Source organism: Lutjanus erythropterus, chromosome 19 (assembly GCF_056507025.1).
Source record: "Lutjanus erythropterus isolate fLutEry1 chromosome 19, fLutEry1.hap2, whole genome shotgun sequence".
Classification (NCBI taxonomy): domain Eukaryota; kingdom Metazoa; phylum Chordata; class Actinopteri; order Lutjaniformes; family Lutjanidae; genus Lutjanus; species Lutjanus erythropterus.
Genome location: NC_139335.1, coordinates 18,358,181 through 18,376,663, shown reverse-complemented (window position 1 = coordinate 18,376,663; position 18,483 = coordinate 18,358,181). Strand labels below are relative to the sequence as shown.

Below are 18,483 nucleotides of genomic sequence, written 5' to 3'. Positions count from 1 at the left end.
TGTCCCCATTTTTGTTGTATCCGGTTTCAACAGGGCCCGTCTTTCTGAAGCCAATGACTTGCAACAGTTGGCAGCAATTAGATGTGATGAAATCATCTTATCGTTGTTTCTCCATGTCGCTGCTCAGTTTCTCTCCTCTGTTTATGACGTTTTAGTTTTTACCTAATCTTGCAGCAAACTCATCCAGTCTTTCTGAGGCACTCAAAGATCCAGACACGTATTCACACACACAGAACTATGCATCACATTTATATATTTCTCTTCACCATGATTCACTTCATTTAAATTCTCCTCTTTCTAGTCACCCACACACTGAACACAGTATTGAGTATGATTATGGAACAAAGCTTTGTAATTCAATATGACACAAATTTTGAAGCTCCACTGTCTTTATTTTGTATTACTCAGAATTTATACCCCACTTTGTGACCAACCAACCATTAAGAGCACAAGCTTGAGTCCTTGTGACCTCATCGGTCTAGACTAACTGTGAATGTAGGTCAGGGAGGGTGATGATGAGAATCACAGGGATAGTCCCCAGGATGCAGTTAGAAAAGAACTCAAACAAGCGAGCAACTAAACAGGCCAGCTCTCTTGAACTTGAATCAGAAGCTGGTTAAAATCTGTAGTGTCTGCTACCCAGTTCTCGAGTTGCATTTACTTATTTCTAAAGGAGAGGTTTAATTTTGTTGATGGACTTCAGTGAATCCAAACTAACCTTTTTAAAACATTATACAAATAAATCTGTCCTTGTCTAGACAATACAGAGTGAGTTTTTTACTTTTCAGATGCTGCTGACTAACCTCCCAGACATGTTGCACAGAGACGATGCCAAGCTCATACTGAGTATCAGATGTTTGTGTAGTAACTTGCACAAATAGTTTTGGTTTTGCTGAGAGAAAATATCAAGAAATGTCCCATAACTGTGGTAAGATACTGAATACTGGTGAGTCACTGTTCTGTTGGATTAACCTTTCAGACAGACCAGGTCAAAAGTGGAAGAACAAGGCTCTTGACTCTTTTAGCACCACCCTGTGGACAAACTCTATATTTTTAGCTGAATCACTGCTAAAGTTCTGTGAATGCTTAAATTAGGCTAAACTGTCATCTGGAGTGTAATGATTTACATCCTGACATGCAGGCTGAGAGTTATGAAGCACAGGTTACGTTACAGTTTCAGTGAAATGCTTTCACAGTAATTCACATGCAAGCTTCAACAGAGTTTGAGCTTGGAGCTGGTTCTTGCTATGGTGGGAAAATATGTGTTTATTTGTGTTGGTTTGTATGCAGTGGCGTCAAAATCTCCACTTTCCTTGCAAGTTATTTGTGCTGCTTCCTTTCCTAGCTCTTATCCTATTAGAACGGCTATGTGTCTGTCTCTCTGTGTGTGTGTGTGTGTGTGTGTGTGTGTGTGTGTGTGTGTGTGTGTGTGTGTGTGTGTGTGTGTGTGTGTGTGTGTAGCAGTGTTATCTGGAGACAGCTGTGCTCATGGGTTCCTCTCACTGGTTGAGTAGTATCCAGGCGTAGGCGGCTGGGAGGTGATACATTCCAAATCTGGAGGTCATAAAACATAAAAATAGAAAGCCTCCAATTTCCACTTTTTATGCTGTGTGTTGCCTCTCTGTGTCTCTCTCTCTATCCACTGCACTTCCTTTGCGTGCAGCTCAAGATTTAATCTCATTTCTTGCTTCTTGCTGAGGATATTTCCTTCCAATAGTTTCTTCGGTAGCACAGTATTGGTGAATCAGTTTGCAAATGTGCATGCTATCTGAAATGTGTCCGTAGAAGGGAAACAAGGAAGAGCAGGGAAGAAAGTACAGCTTTTTCTATTTCCCTCTTTACGCAGAGATGAATTTGTTCAGAGTATCCATATATACATACATATCCATGTATTTTTTTAATTTGGACAAAGCCAAATAAAGAAAAAAAAAACGTTCTGGGACAGTAGTAACTGTTTGAATCTAACTTAAAATAAGCAACTACTTACAACCCCAGTTTCAAAAAGGTTGGGACATTATGTGAAACTTGAATGCTGAAAACTGAATGCAATAATTTGCAAATCATTTCTGACTTGTGTTCAATTGAAAGGAGTACAAAGCCAAGATATTTAATGTTCAAACTGATAAACATTGTTCTTTTTTGAAAGTATACACTAATTCTGAATTTGATAGATGCTAACCATGTCAAAAAAGTTGGGTTGGGGCAACAAAAGACTGGGAAAGTTGCTGAATGCTCAGAGAACACCTCTTTGGAAAATTCAACAGGTAAACAGGTTAATTGGTTAAAGGTGATAAAATCATTATTTGGTAGTAAAGGGGCGTCCGTGAAAGGCTCAGTCATTCACAAGCATGGATAAGGTGAGGGTCACCCCTTTCGGGTCTGTTAGTGCCCATGACATGGCTAACTGTCACATCTGTTAAGGCACCATTAAGGCACATACAGGTTTTGGAGCAACATATGTTGCCATCCAGATGACGTCTTTCAGGGACGATCCTCCTTATTTCAGCAAGACAACGCCAAGACACATTCTGCACGTTGCAACAGCATGACTTCATAATAAAAGAGTTCAGGTACTAGTTCATATTACTTTCTGCTATATTCAATTTGAATATAGATCAAAAAGTTTTTGTAAATTGTTGCATTCTGTTTTATTTACATTTTACACAATGTTCCAACTTTTTTGGAATTGGGGTTTTAGGTCATCCTCGTCTCTCAACCCATAATCTCTATGACACTCTGTAAAGTCCAGTACAGTCAGCAATAAACCTAAATTTAACACAGAGGGAAGTTTCATTAGCTGTATAATCAAACTTGCTGTGACTTGCTGGTCACAGCAAGTTTGATTATACAGCTAATGAAACTTCCCTCTTGTTTCTGCAGTTTCATTTACAGGGAAACAGTACAAACCTGTTCTTACAAAAACACAGAGATTAGTCACCTTTTGGAAACAGAAATATGTGGTGCATTATGAAGCACAAAACACAACAACAGAGACCCTGGACTGATGAGTCGTATATCAAGAAAGATTTATTATTTTGCCCGTCTCTGTCAGGACAGAGAAACAAAGATGTGGGACGAATGTGAAGATTGAATAAATTGACCGCAAGACAAAATCCTTAAAGCAAATGTTAAATTTCATTATTGTATGAAATTAGTCCAATGCTCACCTTAGTGTATAATCACTTCTTACGGACTGTCCCTCAGATAAAATAGCCTGACATGCTCAAGCTCAAATATCTGGCCTGATGGGACCTCTAATGATCTTCATCCTAACGCTGGGCATTTCTTGTAAATCCAACTGTATACTGGGAAAAGTAGTATATCTTTCTGTCCCGAAGCTAATATGATAAATTAAACCTTCAATGATACAGATGATTTACATTTACAGTCTTCAACAAATAAACATCACCTTTAAAAACAGAAAGCACATCTGTTTTTTATTTTTTACTTTCAAAGTGAAAACAAAGTGGCAAAACTGATTGGATTGGGACGATTTTTCACCTGTGGACTGAGTGACGGGGTGGACTTTTTTGTGGACTTCCATGTTACATGAGAAAACGTCCGTGTTGCAGCCGTCCCCACGATACTTTGATCCCTGCTCCCCACTAAGCAAGAAAAAATGAGAGGATTCAGTCTCAACTTCTGCCACATTTGGCTCAGATTACCATCCTCCTGCTCAGCCGCGCATGTGGAGGGAGGGAGGCCCTGCCGGAGAAAAGCTCGGAGAGACGCGAGAAGCAGATAGGACGTGGAGATAGACGGAGAGGAGGGTCAGTGAGCAGAAGAGCAAAGGGAGAAAAATGGAGAGAGACATGAAGGGTGCGAGAAAAAGAGTGTTATTTCCTGTAAAGTCCGTCAGGGAGAAAACAAAAAGAGAAAAACCCACCTTAACCTCCAGTTGTTTGGGAGTAAAACTAAACCAACAGACCACACTGCTTTGACAACGTGCCCAAAACTACAGTTTACTTTCCATTTCCTCAAGAAGTACACACACTGCACGGATTCACGCAAAGTGTTTATGTATTTATTTATTTTTTGATAGTCGTTATGTTTACATAAACATTTTGGATTTTTTAGAAGGGAAAACTTGGACTGTTTTCAGTTTATATCTTTGCTGTTTACCCTCGGTGCAGCATGATCAGCACTATATCTGGTGGGATGCTCACTGAGTTTTTGTGTGGCCCATTAGGTTATTGCTTGACAGCGCGTGACATTTAAAGGAGAAATCTGTACTAAATCATGAGTTGAGAGATTAAGAGATTAAGCAAATATGCCGAGTTGAAAAACTTGCTTCTCTGTCAACAGTGCCAGAGCTGGTATGTCCTCCTTTGAAATTTCTGTTCTGCTCCAAAACTTGTGTAATTATTTGCCATTTTCACATTAATTAGAGTTCAAATGATGCTGAATTAGTTGTCTGTTCATGATTTGTAAGAAATCGTTAATAATCTTTTAGAAGGAGTAGATATTTATTACAGTTACAATTGAGCAAAATGTCAATGGAGTCTGGCAGGGAGTCACTGAACTCAAACTGTGTGTAGTCTCAGATTGTCGCAATGGGAAACGACTCACTTCAACCATAGGCTGTTACATATTGCTCCTTTAACTAGGATCTACCTGTCTCTGGGCTCTTGGTGTGCTCGTGTGTCTGTGCTCATGTGCTTACATGTATTCAGTGTTTACATTCACCCTCACAGAGATGACAAGGTTAAGATTGTCTCGCCCCGGGGGGGAGTGACGGATGAACATGCTGATAAGTGATAAGCTGGTTGTTTTTGTGTAAAGTACAAGGTGCTGTAATGACATGCTCCGTTTCAGTTCATTTGTTGGCTATAATGATGAGCAGCTGTATCCAGTAATGTGGTGTTTCAACAGGATGTGATCTCATGTTTAGGCCTACAGACAGACGCACACATTCATTCATTCTGTACACTGCTAGTCTTTCCTTAACCTTGATTTATTTTTTCCTGGCCGCTCTGTTAGGGAAAAGGCCCTTTCATTTTGCAAGCGTGAACTTAGCAACATTAAAAAAGAACGACTGGCTTGAGGACTGACTGAGATCTGCACAGAGGTGGAAGCAAAGGGGTAGTTCAGATTGTTCTTTAGAGATAATGTACTCTGTTATATTCTGATGGTGATACTGATGCCTGTAGCCATGCAGGCAAAGGAAGTTCCATGGTCAGATGTCAGAAAAGTCAGACAGGGTTCCACATCAATATTGTTTTTACATGCAACACGACACAGGGATGTTGTGTTTGTTTGTTTTTTTTACCCTGGATAAAATTTTGTTGCACTAAATTTTTATTTTGTCCTGACAGAATACCTTACAGTGTATATCATTCTACTATATATATCAAAAGCATTGAGTAAAAGCAAAAGAATGTTGGTGTTTTAACTTTCTAAATTTGTGCAACAAAGAGCCCTAAAATTAAACTTCTTGGTTAATTTTATCAATCTGTGGCCAACACACCAATGCAGCTAATCTACTACTTTATGTCTGTGTGAGACTGAGTAAACAGGCTCATTCTTTAGACATGTATTCATTCCGAATATATGTCTCAATTAGGGGTTTTACTGCAGTCTGTGACACACTTCCTCTTTCTTGTTTACGATCAGCTCTGTGCTATAAACAAACCAGCCAGCCAACAGTGTGTAAGGCTGGGGCAGAGATGCATGCAAAAAAGGAAAGCCCACATTACTGGTCAGAATGAGAAACACAACTACTTTGAAACATTATGAAAGACTTGGATATTAACAAGCATGTTTACATGTGTGCAAGTATCACAATATGTTCTCAAGAGGATGGTTAAAGGAATGAAATAGGGAGGCTGTGTTCCACTGGTAGATAACTTTGAAAAAATCTTATTTTGACACAAAGAAGCATCTGTAATCAGATTATGTGCAGCTACATGTAAGCAGGAATATTAGAGGAATACTCATCACCATATAAACAGCTTTGTAGGACTCGCCTTTTTCAGAAAAAGGACAACAAACAATATTTTGTGGATGTGAATATAGTTTGTGTGCACTGATATCATTACTCACAGGTAATGAATTAATATCCTGTTAGTGTTGGACATGGATTGATATTACAGTAGCACACCAGTGAGTGATTTATACCCCTTAAGTCAACTGATATTACTCTTTATTATTACAACTTGTCATTAACAATAAGTCTTCTTCATTAGAAGGGTGTTACCTTGATTACACCTGTGAAGATGAGGCGTGTGTAGGAGTGAAGCCACACACAGCAACTTGCAAGACCAGACTGTCAACATGATCCATTCCCATGCCATCCACCCAAACCCTCTCATCACTGACCTCTTTATGATCTCAGAGAGGCATTAAGGTCATCCCTGGTCCAAGAAATGGTGTTAAGCACCTTATACATTCTTTCAAATTAAATTGAGCAACTTCCAGGAAATATTAAATTTGAAGAGGAGTGTTTATCGAAACACAATCCTGTTGTTTAGCTTTGAAGTCATGCTGTGTGAATTGGCAATCTAAAACCGAAGGTAATAGTTTATCTGCTCTAATATTTGAGTGCAGCATTATGTGGGGTGTGTGTGTGTGTGTGTAAGAATGTGAAAAAAGGGAATTTATATCATCATTTAGTCAGAATGTTAAGCAGCAACAATTCTGACAATAGATAGATTAATTGTAGATTTTGTTTAATCAAAAAAACAATTAGTCTTTGGTTTCACCTGTTTAAATTTGAGGATTTGCTGGTTTTCTGTGGTAAACATGATCTCAAAGTGAACATCAAGATTTGAGCTGTTAATCAGACAAATTTGTAGAACTTGTGCCCACTTGTGTTTAATTTGATTTCATTAATAATTTAGTAGTTTTTTAACATTTAATATATTAAGCAGTTTATTTATGAATCAAAAACATAATTGACATTAATCCATAATGAAAATAATAGTTAGTTGCAGCCTCACCTTACAACTTTTTGTAACTTCCATGTGCATAAAGTAACTCAGTTACCCCTAGCTGAATTAAGGTTGTTACTACAGTAAGCATAACCCACCAACAATTGGGTTTTGGTTCTGTCCAAATCTCCAAATGCTAATGGACGAAATGGATAAAAATAATATTTTCTGCACATAAATGTCAATTATTGATGAGTATATTTTAATAATCTGTTTTGTTGCAGAAATAAGATGTTTCCTGCAGACTGTTGACCTGGTTGTAAAACAAAACATGTAGTCACACCTTGTTTAGAAAATGTTATAAACAAATGATGAAATTTGTCAGCTTTCAGACTTCTTTTTGTCTAACAGCAGTGCCTGTTTGTCATTAACAACTGGCTCTTGAGAGCCACGTTTGAATTGTATTTTCTTAAAGCTGAATCTGCAACAGTTTTTAATCATGACTCATTATCTTATGATCTGCTGGGTCTTGTGCTGGCTGGCTGAGTGCTATCCTAGTTTCCCCACACTAACAGTATTCATCTCTTACATACAAACATAAAAGCCCTTTGATAGGCCTGCCTGGGACTTGGCTACAAACAAGTACTTGTGCATGTCACAAGGGATGGAAACGGTCTTCCTGATTAATCGTTAATATGTGTGTGGGTGTGTGTTTGGCATGAAGCAAACATGCAGTTAAAAACTGCACCCTGTTCTTATCTGGTTTCCTTGAAAATAAAATAATAAACAGACAAACATGGGTCTGACTGATATATTATAGTTTAATAAACACATGATTGAATTTTCAAGAATCCAGAAGAATACAAAACCATAAATAAAATACACTCCTGTTTTTTAAAGCTTGTACTGTAGATAATCAGGGAAGACTGACCTTATCAGACTGTAGAGCCTTTGACTTATCTGTTCCATTTATCCAGCAATTTACATTCTCTTCATCTCTATCAGACACAGGATGAACAAGCAGAACATTTGGATGGAGTTTTTTTTATACCAAAAGGAAGTCCAAATGATTTACAGCAGATGTCTTAAGCGGTGCCATGTTGGTCAAAGTGTGCAGGTTTTCAGTCCAAACAGACATTACACCACCTTAATTTACTGATCACCTCTTCCTCTGTAGGTGAGGAAGACATGTTGATCACTAATAGTTTTAAGTCTGGTCCTGTAGTCTGAACGAAATTAAAGTACTGACTGGGGAGGACTGAAACTTTGACTCAGACCTTCATGGCATCGATTTTAAATAATTGGCCTTAAATCACAAGCAGTTGATTTTAACATTCACTAAAAGCTAATATGGTACACAATAGGATTAAACCTACAAAGGTAAAACAAACCAGGCAATTAAACAGCCTCTTGCTGATGTTGAAGTGTAGGTCGTAACTATACAGCCATGACAGTCTCTGTAGAATGCAGATTATATGGAATTAACACTCTACTTGCCTCCTTCCCTCCCCAACAAAACAGTGACAGAGAATTGAAACTCAAAACCACTGAGACTGAATACAAACGTAAAGCATAAAAGAAAACAACATTGAAAAACACACCAAATATAAAAGAAGCAAATGCTGCAAAAAATATCAAAAAAGATACAATTTCAAGAACATGATCGACAAAAAAGTGTTTTAATTAATTGTTTTTGGGTTTTTTTGGCTGTGTTTTATTTTTCAGTCACATCTTTTTTTAGACAGTATCTAGCAATGTTACTCTCCCTCATTTCATGTTACCTACTTTCAAAAAAATACGCTACAATACTAAATATATAATAAAATATAATTATGTATAAAACAAATTTAAATATAATGCTGATCTCTGAAGCAGCATTACGACGGTAATTTTGTCTGTTTCCTGGTCTGTTGTTACGTTGGTTTGAGGAATACTTTTCCTCGATCACAATGAACAAGAGCAGTCCAAGGCAGGCAAGGTTTCCCCATCTTTCTCTGATATAGAAATCATCAGCATCAGTCCCAAAGTGGTTTATGAGATGCAGCAGAGGTCGTTGGCCTTCTGTCACAGAAAACTGTCTGAGCTGTCTTAGGAGGTTAATAGTGATCTGATAGGTGTGATCTGGATCGTAACGTGTCCCCTGATATTCAGAAGTGTCATAATGCTGTGTGATAAACACTTGGTCTATTCTTCGCAAAGCTCCCCGCCCTGTGTTCTGCTCCTGGACTCTAAATATGATCCTGTCCCTGTTTTGTCCTTCATACTCTGTTGGGGGATCAACAACATAAGATGGAAGCTGCCTGGATGTCATGTCTTGATTGAGATTGCCTACAGTGTAGTACCTGTATCCTCGAGGCAGTGGGTCCAACATCCCCTCAAAGTTGCCGTAATGATGTGAGCCATAGTCTTCTCTGTTTGGGTCAAAGTTCAGCCACATGACATTGTATCTGTCGATGTCAACTGCGTTGGCAAACCAGTGGAGCAGTATGAGACTGTGCTTGGGCACAGATCGGCCAAAGTTGATTTCCTTCAAATCTTTGATTGAATCGAGCCTTTTATGTGTCGCTGACACAGAGCTCAGGACAAGCAGCAGAGCTACACAGCATCTCATGACTCCTCCTGACATCTTCATCATCCTGTATAAATATTTTAAAAGATATTGCTCATATTACTCATCCATGTTGTACATTGTCAATCCATATATGTGTTTGTAAGCAGAGAAGGGGTGTCCTTATCCCCAGTCCTTGTTCTGTGCAAAACTGAATTCCAAAGTTTATCTGAAGTTAATGAAAACAAATGAGCATCTTCCAAAGTTACAGTATTTTTCATACGAAACGCCCTCTTTGTTTTTCCACTGACAGCATTGGCAGGATAGTAACACAAAGAGGAGAGAACCCTCACTGAGAAGATTTGAGTTAAATGCTTCAGCAGTCATGTGAAATAGTGCCATGGTGAATCCAAAACTAGCAATTGGAAAATAAGAGAGCTCACCTTTGTTAATCTGTCTTGTGAGCGCAGGCATTTATGGTTTCTCTGTAAACGAAACTGCTGAAACAACCGTTGCTGGTTACAGGAAGTTTGACAGCGCGGCTGTTTGGTTGAGACTTCCTTCTGTATTAAATGTGGCTTTACTGTCGACTGTATTACGTGACATTACACAGTAGAGTGTGACAAGGATGACCTAAAACCCCAATTGCAAAAAAGTTGTTGTACATTGTGTAGAACGTATATAAAACCAGAATGCAACGATTTGGCCCATATTCAGTTGAATACAGTACAAAGTAGTATGAACTAGCACTTGAGTGTTTTCTTGTATGTACTTGTATGTACCTTTCAGCATTAATGAGGCCTTCACAGATATGACAGTATCCCATGATGCCATGGGCCCTAACACCCCCCTATACCATCACAGATGCTGGCTCTTGGAACTTTGATGGTCCTTTTCCTCTTTAGTCTGGAGGACACAGCGTCCATGATTTCCAAAGTAAATTTGAAATGCGGACTTGAATGCACACCAGTCCATCTCATCTTATCTCAGTTGAGCCCAGAGAAGACCTCGCGTCATCTATGCAGAGATTTCTCCAGATTATTTGAATCTGATATCATGGATTATACATGGTGAAATCCGTGAATTCGTTTTGTGTTGAGAAAAATTGTTCTTATAGTGTTGGACTATTTGCCCACACAGTTTTTCACAAAGTGGTAAACCTCGCCCCATCCATGCTTATGAGCGACTGATGCTTTCGACTATGCCCCTTTGATACCCAATCATGATACTGTCATCTGTTATAAATTAACCCGTTTACCTCTCGAATGTTCCAAACATGTCCCAGTCTTTTGCTGCCCCGTCCCAACTTTTTTTTTAATGTGTTGAAAGTACAAAAAAAAACATCAGTCAGGTGTTTAAATCGTGCCCGAGTCTCTCCTGAAAGTTGAAACTTGTCTTTATGATTTGATACATCTAACTTGTGCGCAACCAGTTTCCCTGAATTTAAAATAAAAACTCTGACACAATTTTTAACATTAAAGAAAGACAATACAAGAAAACATTCCCACTTTTATAGTAAAGCTACACTAAAGATACGCTATAGTGGTACAATGAATACATGAAACATGGACAAGACAATGCAACAAAATCCATAGAGAATCGAGTTATTACACTACAGTAACCTGACAGCAGAAGTCTCTGATTATAAACTTTTAAATGCGAAGAAATTGCAGCATAAGAGATTTTGTTTCTTTCAGAGGAGGTGGGGTTTCTGGTTGACAAGACAATGCTAGGAGAAACACTGCCTGACTTCTGTCAGTGCCAGTGTCAGAATACAAGTGCTTCAATACCCACATTTCCTTTTTCAGTTCAGGTTTTGTTTTCAAGTCATTATCCTGACTCCATACGTAACTGCCTGAGTCAGTGTTCCCAATCGACTTAAACATCGGTGGTGCATTATGATAACAACTTGGTTTAGATAATCTCTAGGAAAATTGGTCTCCTTATTTCTTCTCACCTTAGTGCAAAATAAATGTACAAAAAGATTAATAAAGCAAGAAAAGATAAAATAACTAATGAAATAAATAAAATACAGCAGATAGCTCTGGCACAATTACCACAATTACTTCTGTAACTTCTGTTTTCTGATCTGTTGTTCATTTCCATTCTGTTGTTTTCTGGTCTGTTGATGATTTCCATTTGGATGTTGATTTCTGGTCTGTTGTTGATTTTTGGTCTGTTGTTGATTTCCAGACTGCTGTTGTTTTCTGGTCTGTTGATGATTTCCATTTGGATGTTGATTTCTGGTCTGTTGTTGATTTCTGGTCTGTTGTTGATTTCCATCTCGTTGTTCTGCTGTCTGTTGTTGATTTCCAGACTGCTGTCGTTTTCTGGTCTGTTGTTGAGTTTTGGTCTGTTGCTGCGTTGGTTGGAAGAGTACTTTTCCTCGATCACAATGAACAAGAGCAGTCCGAGGCAGGCAAGGTCACCCCATGTGTCTCTGATGTAGGAATCATCAGCGTTACTCCCAAAGCGGTTTATGAGATGCAGCAGAGGTCGTTGGCCTTCTCTCACAGAAAACTCTCTTATCCGTCTTAGGAGGTTAGAAGTGATCTGGTAGGTGTGATCTGGATCATACTGTGTTCCCTGATTTTCGGAAATCTCATAATGCTGTGTGATAAACAGTTGGTCTGTTGTCTGCAAATCTTCCTGTCCTGTGTCCTGCTCCTGGACTCTAAATATGATCCTGTCCCTGTTTCGTCCTGCGTACTCCCTTCGAGGATTGACAACATAAGAAGGAAGTTGCCTTGACGTACCTTGATTGAGATTGCCTAAAGTGTAGTACCTGTATCCTCGAGGCAGTGGGTCCAACAACCTCTCAGAGTTGCGGTAATTATGTGAGCCATAATCTCCACTGTTTGGGTCAAAGTTCAACCATATGACATCATTATTGTCAATGTCAACTACGTTGGCAAACCAGTGGAGCAGTATGAGACTGTGCTTGGGCACAGATTGGCCAAAGTTGATTTTCTTCAAATCTTTGATTGAATTGACCCTTTGTACAGCTGACACGGAGCTTGAGACGACGAGCAGCAGAGCTACACAGCATCTCATGACTCCTCCTGACATCTTCATCCTCCTGTATGGATATTTAAAAAGATATTGCTTCCATTAATCATCCGTACTGTACATTCTCTATCTACATGTCTTTGTAACTAGAGATGCAGCTCATGATTACTTTCATGATTTGATAAATCTGTTTTTTTTTTATTATGATCAATAGGTTATTCTAATACCCAACAGATAGAATAACAGTTTTTCCATGTCTGTCCTAAAACAATAGTCAGACGGGCATACGAACACTGAAACAGGTTTTGCTTGTTGTGGTCATTAGTTCTCTTCATACTGGCCAGTAAGAGTTGGGCCAAAAATATAAAGGGATCCAAATGCACATACAGTCAAGTCAATTCAATATTGAAATTGAACAGAATGTCTCAAATCACAAATTTTCCTCAAGGGGCTTCACAATCACATCAGCACACAGCACGCTCTACCCTTCGAACCTCAATTCAGATAATGAAAAACTTCCACCACAAATCCTATGAAGGTGTTCAGCAGTCCAAGAAATCAAAGCAAGTATTTTCCAAAGATAGTCTTTTTTTGTACAGAATTCCTACATACAGCATCGGAGGGATGGGAACACAAAGAGGAGAGAAGATTCACAAAGAGGACTTGAGTTAAATGCTTCATAATATAACAAAAAAAACATAGTCATCAGAAAATAAGAGAGCTCACCTGTGTTAGTCTGCTTCCATCAGGCATCTGATCTGTTTGATCTGATCTCTATGTTTGTTTGAGAGCAGGCGCAACTCAGTTACCATTTTGCTGCAAACGAAACTGGAAAAGCAAGCATCAGATTTCCAGCACTACGCAAAGAACACACAGCCATTAAAGCTAATGCATTATGAATTACAGCCGTCCTTATCACCACAAAGCCTTTCACAATCTGTTTCATGTAACCATCAGATCAATATATAAGGTTGAACGATTGGATGAATATATCTTATATTGACGTTGTGCTGAATCCATCACCAGCTGTTTTTTTTTTTGTTTTTTTGTTGGGCCAAATTTTGGGGTGATATTTATCATTTTATTTAGCTGATTTAATGGTCTGCAGAGTGACAGCTGTTGCTCCCTACTGCACGCTCATCCAGTGGCACAGTACACACCCACTCAGCCAGACCGTGAGTGCACTGAGCTGGGTGCAGGGGGATGAGAAGTAAACGGTGTGCAGAGCCAGACTCCTTGCACTCTTTTTCACATGGTAAATTAAGGATTTATTACGACCAAATCAGAGTTGTTGGAAGAGTGGACACACTAACAAAGATGGTTTAGGTGAGTTTTGCATGTTTTTCTGTCAAATTTGAAAGAAGTGTGTTTTACAAGGAGTTAACGAGTCAATTAAGCTCGTCTTAGTTCGGTGAAAGAGAGAAAGTTTAATTTTTAGGGTGGATGGTTGTACTTCTCTGTTTAAAAAGGCATGAGGATATTTAATTTCTTGATGCTTTGTGAGTTTATTTTGTTTACTGGGTGTAGTGAATGTACGCAGTGTATGTAACAGGGGATTCAGGTGGGTTGGGGGCAGGGGTGATGGATGGATGGGCTGGCAGTGGTTGGTTGGAAAATTCTAGCCCTGTTACGTTCTCCACATCAGTAGCAGACACAGGATGAACTAGAAAAGGCTGCTCAGCAGAGTGCAGATCCCCGCCCAACAACAGCTGGTGAAGCATCTGCTGCAGTGCCACCACAACTGTCAGATGCAACTGGCAGAAATTTGCAGTTTGCGGTTAAGAAGACTGACCACTGTTAATGGTTGTATAAAACAGAGCAGTCAAAAAAAAGAATTACTGCTTCACAGTCGTATGTCTCTACCAACCAGTCAAGTTACAATTTACATCCATGTCTGTTCAGACTCATGTAATATATGTAGTAAAGACTATGAAGGAATTTAATATGCTACTTACCTCTATATCGACCTGTAATTTTGAGGGAATTTAATGTAAAGGATGTTCTCACTATATGTGTATGATTCCATTAAATAATTTCCAGTGAGGAACATTATGTCTTTATTTGGAGACTATTTTTTTTTTACAGAGGCATACAGAGGACTGATAGAAAGCTGAACATTATGACTTCACAGGATATAAAGTGCCATTACCTCATCATTGTAAATTATTAGATATTTGTGTGGTATTGTTCTGAACACATAATGCCACACACGAAAGCAACATAATCCCCTCCTGGCTTACACCTGGCAGGGATAATAAGAGCCAATTTCAGTTCCAATAGTTTTTGTTACAGTAAACAGTGCTTGAAATAAGAAGCTTAAAATGTCCAGATGTGTGTGGGGTGAAATACAACCCCGTTCACCTCCCCATTTGGTATAATAAAATGTAAAATTGTTCATCCAAAATGTCCATCTAAATTTTGTTCAGATTTATTTACAGCAGATGTCTCAAGCTGCACAATGTTGGTTAAAGTCTGCATGTTTTCAGTCCAAGCAAACATTGCACCACCACTGATTACCTCCTCCTCTCTTGGTGAGGAAGACGTGCCGATCAAGGACAGTTTTTGCCCTGGTCCTGTGGACGAAATAAAAGTAAATGAATGCCTTGGGGAGACAGAAGCCCTGAAGACTCTCAAGCCTTTATGACACACAATTTGAGATAGGTGATTTAAAGCATTTTGCCTTAATTACAAGCATGTTTTACAAAGCGTGTAATACAATCTTGTCTGAATTACATTTACAAAAACAATTCATATAGTACACAATAAAATTAAACTGAAGGCAAAACAAAGCATATAACAAGAACTGCTTTTTGCCAATGTTCAAGTGTACTGAGTTGATGCAACTCTTGAGTCAGGACAGTCTCTGTAGTGTGCAGATTAGATGGATATCACATTCTCCTTGCCTCCTCCACTCCAACCCCTCCCCTGCACACCAGAACAGTGCCAGAGAATTGAAACGGGAAACCATTAACATTGAATACACACCATCCGCGTATAAAAACAATAAATCAGAAGATTGTCTTTGAAAAACATTTAGCATGTGGAAGCATCCAAATAAATCCATGTAAGGGCAGCAAACTGAAGTGCCCTCTGCAAACCACAAAGCAATAAGCCACTGACATCTGGCAGGTGACATTAAACTCAGAAAGAAGAACAGACATGAAAAAGAAAGGAAATGACACTGATGGACAGCAATAAATAAACGTTTGAATAGACATGGAGGAGCACATTGGAACATCATCGGAGAGGTTTCTCTGTCGCAGGTGCAGCAAGGTCATGTGCTCCTCCACCTACCATCCCCTCAGCCAGCAGGCCACCGCATTAAAGATTCTGTGTATCACATTTGGATGTTTAATAGATTATTACCTTTTGAGGAAGGACAACGAATGGGATAAGATGCCTTGATGCGCACGAGCACAGTAGATTTAGCTGGTTTGCTGAGCAGCGTTATGTAAACTGAATGAACTGTGGTGGTGTTTGGAAAACTTTGGGACAACACATAACATGTCCATGGTGTCTGTAGCTGTCCATGTGCACATGCTTTTGGGAGTTATCCAGGCTGAAAGCCAGAGGGCTAAGAAAGCCAAGGTGGTGGAGGATCGTTTTGTCTCCGATCTGAGTTGAGGCTCCAAAACAACACCCAGGTTCTGAAGAATCTGTCTTGGTATCCTAATCATCTACGAGTGTTAACATTTGTAATTAGTATTTTTCGTAAAATAGCCTGAATTACTTTTACTTCATCATTATTAACATTTCACAGCACAAAATGCATTTTAGCTTTTGTGCATACTGGCCTATGTGTGGTTGAAGTCACTTTTGTCACTGACAAAATCGTTGCTGAATGCCACAAAAGTGTGTGTGTGTTTGCACAGACAATTTAACATTGAATCTCTGCATATGAACAATTCATGCATGAGGCCCTTTGATTCCCCTTATTTCGTCTCACCTGCTTGCAAAATAGCTGCTCAAAATGATAACAAAGATAATTATTAAAAAACAGCAGATCACCAAACCACGACAACCACAATGACTGTTTTCTGCTCTGTTGTTGATTTCTGATTCGATGTTGATTATTGTTTGGTCGTTGTTTTCTTGCCGGTTAATGTTTTCTTGTCTGTTGTTTTTTTCTCGGTGGTTGTTGTTTTCCCATCTGTAGTTTTTTTCTGGTCTGCTGTTGTTTTCATGTCTGTTGTTAATTTTTGGTCTGTTGCTGCGTTGGTTTGAAGAGTACTTTTCCTCGATCACAATGAACAAGAGCAGTCCGAGGCAGGCAAGGTCACCCCATGTGTGGCTGATGTAGGAATCATCAGCGTTACTCCCAAAGCGGTTTATGAGATGCAGCAGTGGTCGTTGGCCTTCTCTCACAGAAAACTCTCTGATCTGTCTCAAGAGGTTAATAGTGACCTGGTAGGTGTGACCTGGATCGTAACGTGTCCCCAGATTTTCAGAAGTCTCATAATGCTGTGTGATAAACACTTGGTCTATTCTCTGCAAAGCTAGCCGCCCTGTGTTTTGCTCCTGGACTCTAAATATGATCCTGTCCCTGTTTCGTCCTTCATACTCCGTTGGGGGATCGACAACATAAGATGGAAGCTGCCTGGATGACATGTGTTGATAGAGATTGCCTACAGTGTAGTACCTGTATCCTCGAGGCAGTGGGTCCAACAGCCCCTCATAGTTGCCGTAATGATGTGAGCCATAGTCTTCTCTGTTTGGGTCAAAAGTCAGCCATATGACATTGTTATTGTCGATGTCAACTACGTTGGCAAACCAGTGGAGCAGTATGAGACTGTGCTCGGGCACAGATTGGCCAAAGTTGATCTTCTTCAAACCGATAATTGATTTGAGCTTTTGTACAGCTGACACAGAGCTCAGGAGGACAAGCAGCAGAGCTACACAGCAACTCATGACTCTTCCTGACATCTTCGTCATCCTGTAAAGATATTTATAAAGATGTTGCTCACATTAATAGTGTTTATAACCAGAGATTAAAAATTGAGGACTTTCCATTGGCAACCAATTTTAGGCCTTTGGTTGTCATCAATGGCAACTTTTTAACATATAAAAAATAAGGACAACAAGCAGCAACACATGCACACTATAACCAGTTACATTTTTCATGTTTGTTGTTTTAGTGATATTCAAATATTCCTGTTCAACAACCAAAGTGTCCCACCAAAAACCCCTCAACAGGGGAAAAAATAGAAGAAACTTCAAGAGGAGCAACTGAGGAGGGATCCGTCTCTCAGCACGGACAGTCAGGATGATAAGATTATAGACTATCCTATCTTTTACATTTGGAGCTTCATATGTTCACAAAGTCCACAGTTATCTTTCTTTTCAAAAATGCCTTCCAAAATTTGTCTTAAGTTTAATTTAAAACAAGTCAGTATCTTCCAAAGATACGGTCCTTCTGTGAAGACTTTACAGACTTTACTAGTTGGAGGGATAATAACACAAAGAGGAGTGAAAACTCACAAAAAAGATTTGAGTTAAATGCTTCACTAATCACTTGAAATAGTGTCATTGTAAACCAAAAGCTAGCGATCAGAAAGCTTACCTGTGTTAGTCTGCTGCTGCCAGGTATCCGATCCGCTTGATCTGATCTCCGAGTTTGCATAAGAGCAGGCGTTACTTGGTTATCGTTTCACTGTAAATGAAACTAGCTGACCAAATATAATTTGTGGTTACAGGAAGTTTGATAATACTCTAATCTTCTTAGATGAAGCCTCTTTTAAACTCCCTCAGTGTTTTGTTGTTCTTTGCGAGTCATGTGCCTTTAGAAAAGCACAAAGGTGATCATTTTTATTTGCAGTTTTTAGTGTAATTATTCTATAAAACAAGTCACCTGGGAATTTTATGAGCAGGTTTAGGATGGAAACTAGTCTGCACATGCCAAAGTTTGACAGTGAGTGTGTCCTTTGGACTGCAGGATGAAGAACTAAGAGGTTTGTTGTAGTGCCTGGCTTATTATTAGACAGTATTCACTTACTACAAACCAATTTCAAATTGCAGTACACACATTCGTTCAGTTTCCTTGAAGTTAAAATAAAACAC

The 18,483-nt window shown here is 39.1% G+C and overlaps 4 protein-coding genes across 7 annotated transcripts in view; 1 reads left to right on the top strand and 3 right to left on the bottom strand.

The window, feature by feature from the left end:
- The window catches only part of LOC146309632 (septin-9-like), a 108,521-nt gene that overhangs the window by 46,091 nt on the left and 43,947 nt on the right, over positions 1 to 18,483 (top strand). The gene's annotated exons all lie outside the window — the stretch shown is intronic.
- LOC146309638 (uncharacterized) lies at positions 1,487 to 9,504 on the bottom strand. The gene is made up of 2 exons (XM_084744054.1): positions 8,751 to 9,504; positions 1,487 to 1,554 (listed from the first exon to the last, which is right to left on the bottom strand). Exons 1-2 carry the CDS (start codon positions 9,502 to 9,504, stop codon positions 1,487 to 1,489), a joined length of 822 nt encoding a protein of 273 aa, XP_084600180.1.
- LOC146309637 (uncharacterized) lies at positions 11,361 to 14,216 on the bottom strand. Its single transcript, XM_084744052.1, has 3 exons — positions 13,153 to 14,216; positions 11,484 to 12,496; positions 11,361 to 11,374 (listed from the first exon to the last, which is right to left on the bottom strand). The coding sequence occupies exons 2-3, from the start codon at positions 12,490 to 12,492 to the stop codon at positions 11,361 to 11,363; spliced, it is 1,023 nt and encodes a 340-aa protein (XP_084600178.1). The 5' UTR covers positions 12,493 to 12,496; positions 13,153 to 14,216.
- Positions 16,256 to 18,213, bottom strand: LOC146309636 (uncharacterized). The gene is made up of 2 exons (XM_084744132.1): positions 17,987 to 18,213; positions 16,256 to 17,359 (listed from the first exon to the last, which is right to left on the bottom strand). The coding sequence occupies exon 2, from the start codon at positions 17,356 to 17,358 to the stop codon at positions 16,369 to 16,371; it is 990 nt and encodes a 329-aa protein (XP_084600258.1). The 5' UTR covers position 17,359; positions 17,987 to 18,213; the 3' UTR covers positions 16,256 to 16,368.

What these genes read in the sequence shown, in the direction of transcription:
- LOC146309636 (XM_084744132.1), bottom strand. Translation starts at nt 17,358, where the DNA reads ATGACGAAGATGTCAGGAAGAGTCATGAGTTGCTGTGTAGCTCTGCTG.
- LOC146309638 (XM_084744054.1), bottom strand. Translation starts at nt 9,504, where the DNA reads ATGATGAAGATGTCAGGAGGAGTCATGAGATGCTGTGTAGCTCTGCTG. An exon ending in AAACAGACAAAATTACCGTC is followed by an intron (nt 1,555 to 8,750) that starts GTAATGCTGCTT and finishes TATGACCTCCAG; the next exon opens with ATTTGGAATGTATCACCTCC.
- LOC146309637 (XM_084744052.1), bottom strand. Translation starts at nt 12,492, where the DNA reads ATGAAGATGTCAGGAGGAGTCATGAGATGCTGTGTAGCTCTGCTGCTC.